At 38.5% G+C, this 12,470-nt stretch overlaps 2 protein-coding genes across 15 annotated transcripts in view; both read left to right on the top strand.

Annotated features, from left to right (window-relative positions):
* Positions 1-7,334, top strand: part of tmem229b (transmembrane protein 229B) — a 35,015-nt gene extending 27,681 nt beyond the window's left edge. For 6 of the 8 annotated variants that reach the window (XM_069193387.1, XM_069193388.1, XM_069193389.1 and 3 more), the window contains one exon: positions 1,918-7,334. In XM_069193387.1, the coding sequence (XP_069049488.1) occupies positions 1,918-2,466 (549 nt within the window). In that variant the 3' untranslated portion in view covers positions 2,467-7,334. Of the gene's footprint in view, positions 1-1,881 lie in introns of all 8 variants that reach the window. The other 2 variants (XM_069193393.1, XM_015351153.2) reach the window with 1 other exon arrangement.
* Positions 7,335-10,611: 3,277 nt separating this feature from the next.
* The window catches only part of rad51b (RAD51 paralog B), a 194,290-nt gene continuing 192,431 nt past the window's right edge, over positions 10,612-12,470 (top strand). For all 7 annotated transcript variants that reach the window (XR_011190239.1, XR_011190241.1, XR_011190240.1 and 4 more), the window contains exon 1: positions 10,612-10,935. Coding sequence is in view for 3 of the 7 variants with exons in the window: in XM_015351259.2 (XP_015206745.2) it covers positions 10,852-10,935 (84 nt within the window). In the remaining 4 variants the exon portion in view is untranslated. The remainder of the gene's footprint in view (positions 10,936-12,470) is intronic.

Consider the following 12,470-nt stretch of genomic DNA (forward strand, 5'->3'; position numbering starts at 1 on the left):
GAAGGGAGAGAAACCACATCATGTCACGTTCGCTGACTCAGCAGTTTTGTCAATTCCCTCTAGGATATGAGTTTTGCTACCACGCTGATGGGCTCTAATCTGCCACCATTTTGCTTAGGCAGCTTTAAAAAATAAAAATAAGAGAGAAATAAAGTCAAATACCAGTAACCAGTAACCCACGTATGCACACCCAGGGAGCTGTTGGTGAAGAATGAAACATTCTCCATGTTTTTTGATAGTACATTTAAGGTCTTGTATTGGGCAAAAATAACCCTTCAAAAATAGAAATACACATTATTCCATTTTGTTTTCATTTAGTTGTCTCATGGGATTAATTTGGAGTTAGATGTCAGTTGGAGTATTAAAGGGCAGGAGAAATGGCAGTACTGTAAGATTACTACAATCAAATAGTTAAATTGTATTTGTTACTGTATGTGCTGTAATTGTATAATAATGTAAGGACACTTTGATATGTCAAATTGTCCTATCCTTTCCCTGTTAGTGGGAAGAAAGTATATTAAAAATTGGTAAAAACAATTGTGCCGGAATCATTTGTGTCTTTAAGGCCTTTATAAGTGGGCGGCATTGCTTCCTTGCAGTGCTGGCATCCTGAGTTCTGTTCCTGGGGTGCTGTCTGTGTAGAGTTTGAATGGTCTGCCTGTGTTTTAGTGTGGGTTTTCCCCCAGGTGCTCCAGTTTCCTCCCAGAGTCCAAAGACATCCTGGTAGGTTAATTGCCTTCTGGGAAAAATGAGCCCTGGTATGAGTGTGTTTGTGTGTCTGTGTCAGTGTGTGTCCTGCGATGGACTGATGTCCCATCCAGGGTGTATCCTGTCTTGCGCCTATTGCTTTGCCAGGATGGGCTGTGGCTCCACTGCGACAGTATTGGATAAAGCAGTTAGAAAATGGATGGATGGCCTTTGTAAATACCCACTAGGGATATCTTTTACCGTATACTGTGTATCATTTTGACATAACTTCCTGAATCCACTCTACTTTGGCAGCCTTCTCAAACACATGCATATAATCTGCTTGCATTACCAGCATCAGTTACAATGAAACCAAGACACTGGCTTTTATTGTAAGAGTGCTCCTGTTTAAAAGCCTGTTGAAGTTTTGGGTTTTTAATAACATTGCACTGCAGCAGCTCTTGAAATGCTAAGGGAAGTACAATAGATTTTACTGAGCTCAGCATTACTTTCATTTTTTTTCCTGAGAGTTTTTAAGATTCAGAGGGCTTGAGAACAGAGTCTGAAATATAATGCAAAACAGAACAAAGGACATAAAGCCACTAAATCCATGGCCTGCTGAGCTGGATGATAAGTTATTCATCATAATCAAACTTGTTAAATGCTTGTTTTTTTTTAACCCAGTTTGTTTGTAGCACATTCCCAGAAATAAAACATCTTTCAAGCATTTTTGTTTCAGTGCAACATTTGCTCATTCTTTCCTCAAAACAGACATCCATTCAATCTCAGAACTACATTAAAATGACACCTTCACGCATCCAGCAAATTAAATGCAACCTCTGCTTTGGCGCAAAACCCTTTGGAACCACCCTGTAATAATGTAGTTAATACTCTTGAAGCTCAAACATCTCATGCTTCTTCATGCTGTTCAGCCGAGATAACCAACATAAATTGACCAGTTCACCTGCCCATCTGTTCAGCTAATGGTCAGTATCATCTTGTTCTTCAAACCTTGAAGTTAAACAGTTTACAAACACCTAGGAATGTGTGTTTACAGTGTATTCCTTTAACTTATGTCTTTCGCGCAGCAGGTTGAGAAATGGATCTTTCCTACTGTTCATGTATGAAGCAGGTGGAAAAAACTTTGTCCCTTGTGGTAATCCAGAGGTTTTCTCTCCCTTGTCTTTTGTTTAGCTACCCCACTCTTCCCTCTCTCCCTTTTTCCCCCAGCCCCTCCCCCTCACCCCCAAGGTTGGCCTTGGCCCATCCTGGAAGATGGCGGTCCCGGAGCCCCTGACAGCCCTCTCACGTTGGTACCTCTACGCCATCCATGGTTATTTCTGCGAGGTGATGTTCACCGCCGCCTGGGAGTTTGTGGTCAACTACAATTGGAAGTTCCCCGGCGTGACCAGTGTGTGGGCCTTGTTCATCTACGGCACCTCTATCCTCATCGTGGAGCGCATGTACCTATGTCTGAAGGACCGGTGCCACATCCTGGTGCGCTGCCTCATCTACACCCTGTGGACGTACATGTGGGAGTTCACCACGGGCCTGCTCCTACGCCAGTTCAACGCCTGCCCCTGGGACTACTCGGATTTCGACTATGACTTCATGGGGCTCATCACGCTGGAATACTCTCTGCCCTGGTTCTGTGCTTCCTTCATTGTGGAGCAGCTGGTCATCAGGAACACCCTCAGGCTTCGCTTCGACGAGAAGGCCGACCCCAGTGCCGCCATGGCAACTGGGGGGACGGCCAATGGCTATGTCAAGATTGACTAAGAAGATACATGCTCTCTGCCTTGGCTTAGGGGTGGATAAAATTGGAAACAATGCTAACAAACACAAAAAAACGGCTCGTTTGAGGCCACATGCCATTTCACACCAAGGGTTCTTTTTGTCTTTTTCACATCAACGAGCCAGTCTGTATCAGTTTGAACCAAAGTAAGAAATGGATAACGTGAAGGAACATTTTGTAGGTCATGTTGGACGGCAATCATAATCATAATTCTGCTGCCCTTTGATCAGCTAATATGAGAATGAACTTGGCGCTAAATGTCTTTAATAAATATGAATGAAAACTTTAACATTTTAATTTGTTAGGAAAATGAAATATTTATGAATAATATGCATTTTTAAAATATTTAAAGGAACTTATAAAAACATTTTAAGGTAATGCCAGTAAAGGAACATGAGATTAAACCATTTCAGTAACCACAGAGATATTGTACCTTATAAAATAATGAAGGTTGCCTTTTAATGTTTTTATTTTGTAAATAATTTCTTATTTGAGCTTAATGCTATCAGTATATATACAGTACAGATTCAACTAGAGTATTAAAATCTCTCTGGAAGCAATGTGTATACCTTGAATAATGTGTCATGCAAAAACTCTTTTTATACTTCAAAGACAATTTTAATATTTTAAAATGCATGAAACATTAAAAAAGCACTGGTGTCTCCCAAACGTATATCTGTTTTATACTGTAGGATGTTAAAATGTACATGAAGGCTCTAATGCATTTTATCTGTAGTTTTAGATATAAAATTTGACAAAAAAACCTACCTGCTAGCCCAACTAACCAGAACAATAAATCAATTTAAATTTAATATTTATTTGTAGTGTTTGCTGTATTGAAAAACAAAGAAAGCTTTATTCTTTTCTTATTAAGGATATGTTTAAAATTGTGTCTACAAAAGGTAAAAGAATTAGAATAAAATACCAAGACTGACATGAATAATATGTGCATTTAACTATTGTAAAGGTGGCACACAAATGTTGGCGGACATTGGGGGTGTGAAAAAGAAACCCAGTTCTTTTCTGAGAAAAAGGCAAGCCAAATGAAAAACATACTGCATGCCTCTAGAATTCGTCTACCAGGAATGTGTCCCAAAATCCTAATCAGTTAAGGAGCTTTTATATAGCAGATACAAATTCTGGTACTACTAATATAATAAACATACTGTACAAGTAAACATACAGAAAAGCAACCCAACAAACAGAAGGGTACTGTGCTGTCCATAAACAATATTTCACCCTAGTTACAGTAAGGTTCAATGGCTTGCCTACTCAATAATTCTCCAGAGTAAGAGTAGCTGTAGTACTGCGATTCTGAAGTACCTTCAATACTGCATATCCTTCCAGCATTTCTGCAGACAGTCCTCAGAGAATAAGAAAGGGCACAACAGAAGAGGAGGCAATTCGGCCAGCTAGTAGTTTATAACCAACTAATTTGAGTCACTTTTCAGCCATTTCATGAAAGAAGCCAGAGTACTGTCTTAAACAACATGGCTGGATAGCTTGTTCCAGACTCCTGCAACCCTCTTGGTAAAGAAGTGCCTCCTGTTCTGGGTTTCAAATGTACTTCCATGTAGTTACCACTTGTCCCCTCTGGTTCACTGTTCATTAGGAAGAACTCCTAGCTGGGCTGGCTTTGCCGACGCCTTCTGAGGGCTTTGAATTCTTGTATCAGGTGCCCTTGTAATCTTCTCTGTTCAGGGCTGAAAGGATTCAGTTCCCTCGGGCAGCCAGTAGATACTGTCTGGATACAGTCTCTGTTATTTTATTAAGTGATTAGTGTGTGGTTCTCATGCTGTTACCTCAATGAGGGCATTAACAAAGCCCTCCATTATTTTAGCATGTTTGTAAGTAAGATAAAAAATAACTTAAATAAGGTACAGTATATAGATTTTCTTGGAAGGCACAATACTGCAGGGACATGAACTTATAAATTGGCAATGAACTTTAAAAAGAAAATCCAAACAACTGGACGTCTTATTGCCAAAACAAACGAAGTGTTGCATTGTAATTCTCTGTGTTTAATCTGTGGTATTCCATAGACACAAGTCTGTTTTATCTTTATAAGAACCATACAAGGTCCTAGAACCTAGAACTAACAAATAAGAACACACATTGTCTGATGTGTGACAAGAGGAGGGCATAGGGCTTAGTATCAGCAGTGAGAGGTGTTTTTACACTAATGCAGGCTAGGCCCTGTGGAGTCTTTTTGTGATAGTAGCTTGGTTTTGTGTAGTTGGTGTTCTCTCAAAAAGCAGGATAACCTCTGGTCTACTAAACAGTTGTGGCTCTGCTGTGGAACGTACCTACTCAGACTGCTAGACCTAAAGAGCAGCACACTAATTTTTAAATTATGAATATTTTTACAATGTATTGCCATTGTAGGAAGACACGCAAAATCAACATTCTAATTACAATAAAATGTAGGAATACAGAATTTGTAAGTTATTTCTTTTTACATATTTATTTTTGTGAACAAACCATGTTTTCCTAATTTACAGAAGTTCAGAATTCATTTTCACACTGAAATATTAACCTTTTAAATATAAGAATGTGAATACTGGCACTGATAAAGCTAAAATAGGTTTTGTATATTTTTTCTCCCTTTGAAAATAGGGTATGGACATATTTTACCTTGTTTGTTGAATTATGTTCCAGTTTAATAGTTTATGATATTCGATTACATAAAAAAGGCCACATATGTAAAACAGCATAAAGATGTTCCTGCTGTTATGAGGCAATAAGAATTTGTTTTTGTATTGTATCTTAACATGAAAAAGATATGGGGGTGAATATCATAGCAGCCTTCAAGTTCAAAGATGTTACTACAGTATACTGTATGTAAAATCACAAAGAGTTATTACAGAATTTGGCGTATGTTTGCATGTAGAATTTAATTTGAAATCCGAATCTTCCATAGAGGAGCTCTGAAACCTACAGAGAGAAGCTTTTGTATAAGAAACTTCCTAAGAAATTGTATCTTCCTTTAAAAATATATGTATAATTCTTTCATATACAGTACATTAGAAAATGAAGACTTGGCTTTGTTAATTGATGATAAAAGTATATTTACTGTTACTTTAAGGAAATCAATCAAATTCACAGTACTATGCTTAGGATTATATATGGGAAAAAAACTGAATTTTTTGGTACTGGCATAAACAAGATAAAGGTATTTTTAATCTTTTCAGAAAAACGGCACAGGTTTTCTGAATTCACACACTTTTATTGACAGAAGAGGTTTAAGATGAGAACACTCTGTACCAAGCCAGTTGTCAATCATTGCTGGGTTTGTACAGTTAAGTAGGTGTTTTAAATCAGAATCTATTCTGTAGGATGGCCCAATGGTGCAGTGGTTAGCAGTGCTGGGGCCCTAGGTTCAATTCCTGAGGTGCTATCTGTATGGGGTTTTTATATTTCCCTTTCTGGGAACATTGGCTCTTGTGTGACTGTGTGGGTTTGTGTCTGTGTGTGCCCTGTAATGGACTGGTTTCCTGTCCAGGGTGTACACTGTCTTGCGCCCGTTGTCTGTCAGGATAAGCTCCAGTTTCCCAGAGAACCTGTGTTTGAGAATTGGTTAGAAAATGGCTGGACGGATCTGCTCAGTATACTCGTTGCAGTCTCAGCATGAATGTGTTTAACGGTATATGGAGTAACAGGGTGTTGTAGACTCTGCTTTAAACCTCCATTATAATGACTCCTGGGGGAGGGGAATAATCAGTAGAACCAATCTAGCAGCCTCTTTGCATTCCCAGATGACACAAGAACTGCAGTTTATGGTTTATTTTACACTACAGACAACAGTATTACTGCTATTTATAAGCCTGTGTTCAAATCAGGTTTACTGACCTCACTGACATACTGTAGATTGCAGAATGTGTTTGGAGCTCAAAGGCAAATACATTTCTACGTATGGTTGCAAACACTATTGTACAGAGGTGTGTAGTGTCCATGTGGTTCTTCTTAGATGTTTTCTATCCCTCTGGAAAACTTCTACTTATATTTGTACGGAGTAATTCATGTCTGGGTAAAATAAATCGGCAAATAGAATGTGAAAGGAAATCTATGTCAAAATGATGTTCTGTTTGTCAGCACAAACTACAACAAACATCAATAACATCAAAGTCAGATCATCTTCCTAGTTACAAATTTTAGACTGAATCCTGGAAAGACAAAAACGGTCTTCAGCACGCAAAAATGTCCCATTCATTTTAGAATTTGCAATAAGTGAATAGACACAAATTTGTATTTAATCTGGGCTTTTGTAAAATGGTAGATATATGGAATCCATTATCACGAACCTGTTAGTCTGACAAACACAGAGGATTTTGAGAACTATATCCTTTATATTTCTATCCCTTTATATTTCTATTTCTATCCATATCCTTTTTGGTACTTTAAAAGTTATGCACTTATCTCAATATGCAAAATATGCAATGTTGTATATGCAGAAGGTTGATCGGTAAGCTGATTTTTTAAATGTATCTGAACTTCCCATAAGTCATTAGTCACGCTTACAGTGAGTGGTTTGGCAGTTCAGGGTTATGTGAGCAACAATTCTCACATGTTTATGTCTTCAGAAAACTGTTTTTCTGAGGATCTCTGTTAGGCCTTCCTTAAACAGTCCATCTACAGTACAGGTATTTTGTTCCGAGGAAAGACTCGCAATGAAGATCTCTTAAACCACAAAAAGTACCACTCTTTAATTTTAACTGACATTTACAGTAAGTTCCTTTTTTTCTGACAAGCTCTTGTAATCTGCATTCTTTCATGAAATTTGCAGATATTTAAGTGTTGTGGCTAACACCTCTGAGACATTTTTTTCATTTTGTTAATAAATAATGTATACATATTCCTTTTGTTCTGCACTGTGTGTTATTTTTAATTCACAAAATATTTTCTACAATTGCATAGGTGTTTCCCCCTGATTTTGCTTTTAATTTACTTGAACCAAAAAATTATACATCTGAGGATAACGTAAACATTCCAGTTCCTTGTAGTTTGCATTCTGAAACATGTTGGAATTTCCTTTATTTATCCCCCCTTCTAATTATTCCCCAAAATACTTAAAAGATGGGAAGGAACTTTTAGATAAAGCTGCTATTTTTGTAAAGAAACATACATCTTTAGAAACTCCTTTCCCTTTACCCTTTGTTTCAAGTGTTAATTCTTTTTTTCTAAAATCAACTATCATTTCCTGTGTTTTGTTTTTGTTTAAAAACAGTGAATTATCGTGACAGCAATTTAAAAAAAAAAGATTTAGCTCCTGTTTGTAATTGTTTTCATCGTCATTCAAAAGCTCAATCAAGGCAACATAATCTGCAAACTTTAACAATAGAAGAGTTGTCATTGTGGCTGACAGTCACTAGTGCACAATGTGTAAAGCAATGGGGACAGCTCACAGCCTTGGGGTGACCTCCTGCTGTTGCTGAAGATGAGAGACTTCCTCCCAAAGAAAATTGTATACTGTAAATTTTATAGAATTATTATCCCCGTCAGAAACATTTTTTGAAAGCTATTACATTTAAATTTCCAATTGTGCAAGTACAATGAACGTCCTTGTGCAGGTACTGATGTCCGTACTGTAATCACAACTCTGATGTTACCCCTAGTACCATGGACATAACATTTCCCAGCCAGGGAAGCTACCATCTAAACATAAAAAATAGAGGGTTCCAGAGAGACTCAACCTGTTACAAATGGTTACACTTCTCAGAGTGCAGGTTGGGCCCTGTTTTCTATTTACATTTCAGTGTTTACATTTAACTGTCCATTCCAGTTAATATCATTAGCACTGATTAACATATTTTATCTTCAATGAACGTGTTTAGTGAAACCGCTTTTGAATATATGACTCAGATTTAAAAAGGTGAAACTTATCTTAAGTAAAAAATGTTGACCCTTTTCTCTCCTTAGCTTTCAAAATCAAAGGGCTTTTGAGGGAAAAACTCTGGCTTTTCAAGCCCATCAGCATCTCCTATAAGACACCGTACAGCACAGTAGGGTCTCAACCTTCACAAGGGCTCAGTGTAGAGAGCCATTACAAAACCAAATTACCATATAAACAAAACTATCCCTATACCATTGCATAATGTATTACCGTATGTAGTGTGTACAGTATGATTAAAATCATAGACATAATTAAGTATGCCTTTTAACCATCCCTTTTATTTTTAGTATTACTAAGTAACAAAGTAAACCTCCTTTACATGATAATTAAAGTACTAGTGCATTGGCTTTAAGTTAATCCAAATAACACTGATCAGTGTCTAGCTCTTCCTGGGTGTTTTTTTATAGCCAGCAGCCATGCAACTCACAACTCACAACCCACTGAAGCTCAGCAGGTGTGAGCCTGGTCAGTACCTGGATGGGAGACTCCTGGGAAAGCTACGGCTCTTGCTGGAAGAGGTGTTAGAGGGGCCTGCAGGGGGCACTCATATGTGGGTTCTAATGCCCCAGTATAGTGAAGGGGACACTATACTGTAAAAAGGCGCCGTCCTTCGGATGAGACATAAAACCAAAGTCCTGACTCTGTGGTCATTAAAAATCCCAGGGCAATTCTTGAAAAGATTAGGGGTATAACCCCAGCGTCCTGGCCAATTTACCTTACCAATCATATCCTCCTAATAATCCCTATCTATGAATTGGCTTCATTACTCTGCTCTCCTCCCCACTGATAGCTGATGTGTGGTGAGCATCCTGGCATACTATGGCTGCTGTCACAACATCCAGGTGGGTGATGCACACTGGTGGTGGTGGAAGGGAGTCCCCATTACCTGTAAAGCTCTTTGAGTGGAATGTCCAGAAAAGTACTATATAAGTGTAAGCAATTATTATCATTATTATTATTTTTCCAGGTGCCCCCAGGGCAGTTCACAGATATAATCCTTCCAGTGTATCCTGGGGTCTTCTCCCACTGGGCCTCGCGCATTACACTTCCAGCGACGGGACACTTGGGGGATATCCTCACCAGATGCTCAAACCACCTCAACTGGCTCCTCTCGATCCACAGGAGCAGCTCCTTACCCTCTCACAGGGAGAACTCTTCCCAGATCAAGGACAACGGGAACCAACCCCAGCCCACAAGCTGTATTATGGGCTCACCACTCAGAGCAAAGTCTAGAGGTCAGGCTGGATGCCACTCAGGTGATGGGCATGAGTGGGATGGATCTGAATAGACTAGACCTAACATTTTATGTGAACACATTTTTCAGTTTACTACAGTAAATACTGGTACTGCAGTCTATACTATACCTATCTACCATGTTGACTGAATCAATTGCTTCCCTGTGGCTTGCTGTAAATATCCCTGGTGACCTAACTTTAGAAGGGGGGTTCAAATTTGTGATTTCTGCAGCTCCACCAGCACCGGTTCCTTGTCAGGAGGGCGTAGGAAATACAAGTGTGTGTGTTAATGAATGTCACACACTGTGTTGCCAATACCCGTCATAGAAAATAACGTACAAGTTGTCTTGGTCGGGGTGAACTACTGTAAAGCAAATTTTCCAATGCCTTTTGAAAACCAAAACAATAAGAAAGGTTCTGGACTCGAAAGAAAGGTTTTTGCATCAAAGACAAATATGTTGTACCCTGGATTTCTTTCCAGAATTTCAAGCAAGGAATAAAAAGATCGCCGACAGTGTTACAATTTCTTTTGGCTTTACATCACCACCTAGTGGTAAACAATGAATATTAACAGATATAGTAATTCACAATGTAACGGAGAATGAATGAAGAAAATTCCAACTAGAAAACGAAGAACCTAAACAGTTTAGCCATCAACTCCATTGCGGAATTGTTCACATAGATCTATCGATAGGACGTACAGTAGACCTACCTCAAGTATACCTTTTAAAAACAAATTATTCATTTAATCTAAAAGCTGGAATACATCGGAATCAGGAATAAAACCGACTGCGATGTCGGAGGATTAATTCCGAAGTCAGAGTAGTGACTGTAAACTTAAGACCCCATTTAGTCTATTTAAGAAAAGTAACATTTATATACCGTCAAATAAACATAAAAAACTACAATTATCAAGATGCACGGCGACAAATGTCACTGACGTATGCTCTGATTGGAGGGTTACCTCACGTAACTTTCAGTGAGGGACCAATCGCCTCTTTTAAGCGGAAGCGACAGGGAAGTTCTCATGGTTCAGAAGAAAGTGTTTTTTTTTGTGATGTTATAAAGAAATTGTTAAATACAGTCGAATTTGTTGAGAAACAACTGTAAATTGCCTATTTATTATAATTATTTTTGCTTTTCCTATCACGTTACTATAATCGGTGGACAAATTCTGTGCATCATTTTTTGGTGATGCACAGAATTGTATTGCAGCTTTTTTCGCATTCAAACTTTAGGAAAGCATGGCTAATAAAAAATTAAGAAGGACTGGTTTGCCAGCTGAGTTATGCAACAGACTCAGCCGCCACCAAATTGAAACGTGTCAGGTAAGAAAAGTGTAAAACTTTCACGAGTGGGTTAAGTTTACAGTCACTGCTCTGATTAGTCGCTGATGAGTTGGTTTTCTAGTTCCGCTGTATTCCAGTTTTGTTAAATAAGATTGAGTGAACAATGTTTTTATAAGGCATACCTGAGGTAGATGTAGGTCTTATTCATTCAATCTGTTAAATTAATGGGTACATTTTTCTTAATGGGTACATTTTTCTGTGGGGTTTATAACGCAATTTTCTGCATTCATTTACAGTAATTCCGGAAAATAGAAATGCAGCTCACGTTACAAGTTGCAAGAGTGATGCCTTCCTTATAGCGTCACTGAATTTGTTGGGAAAATAAAGACGACTCTTAAGAATATCAGGGATGATCAAACTTTGATATAAATGTACATTTAACAAAACGAGCGTATAGCGGAGCAAATAGGACGAGGCACTCGTATCGTATTACAGGAAATTGGGAAAGTCCTGACTGCTACTCATGATTGTCTGTCACCGAATAACTGTGACGGAGGTTGTGAGTCGTTATTGTGCCGATATTTCTATCAGTAACGTGGACATATCTAAATTACACAGCTGCGTTGTTCTGAAAACTCCTTGGCATTCATCGTTGAATCTTTCCTTGAAATTCCAACCCTTACTGGAGGACCTAACAGAAATAGGTGTATTATATTTATTCTGAAATCATGTAAACCAGTATAAATGCACACCGTTATATTCAACTAATACTGTAATTAGCCAAAGTCGCTTTGTACAGCTGAACGTTTTGTTGGTTTTTATAAGGAGGTGAATACTTATGTAATTAGCATACTTTAGGTTTTGATTTTTCTTTGTAGCTTTTGGCGATACTTGATTTATTTCACCCATAAAAGTGTTCAGTCTAAGCATTCACGTTTCACTTAAAATCCACTTTAAAAAACGTGCCTCTCTTTCCCCCTAAAGTTCCCATTCTTTCCTCTATACATAAAGCGTGTTTAAGTGTTCGGAGAGTATACAGCTTGCTCCTTTCAGAGTACAGTAGGGTCTTGACATCTGCAAATTGACAAAACATTCTCGAATTCTTTTATTCGTGATGCGGTCTGTCCAGCGGGGCCTTGGATTAAAGAAAAGCAGAGCGAGATGAGACCGAGACGCAGGTTGTAAAGAGCAACTTTCTAATGAGACCCGCAACAGATTAGGTTCCTGAGACGAATCTAGCGAGTGAGTGAGCCTTTCTCTATCCCCTGGCAAAGCATCCCCTACCCAACAGGTGCATCTCAGTTTGGTTTTGTTTTTCTATTATACAGTAACGAACACTCCCTGTCCTGTGCTGGCGCTGTGGCTAATGACACAGGCAGATAGAAAAAGTGCAGGCATCCACTGGACTGAGGAGGGACTCATGGTGTTTATTTTAGCTGATTACTGTCGTTTGTTTATTTGATCAGTGTTATTTGGATTAACTTAAAGCCAATGCACTAGTACTTTAATTATCATGTAAAGGAGGTTTACTTTGTTTCTTAATAATACTGAAAATAAAAGGGATGGTTAAAAGG

Source organism: Lepisosteus oculatus, chromosome 8 (genome assembly GCF_040954835.1).
Source record: "Lepisosteus oculatus isolate fLepOcu1 chromosome 8, fLepOcu1.hap2, whole genome shotgun sequence".
NCBI lineage: Eukaryota > Metazoa > Chordata > Actinopteri > Semionotiformes > Lepisosteidae > Lepisosteus > Lepisosteus oculatus.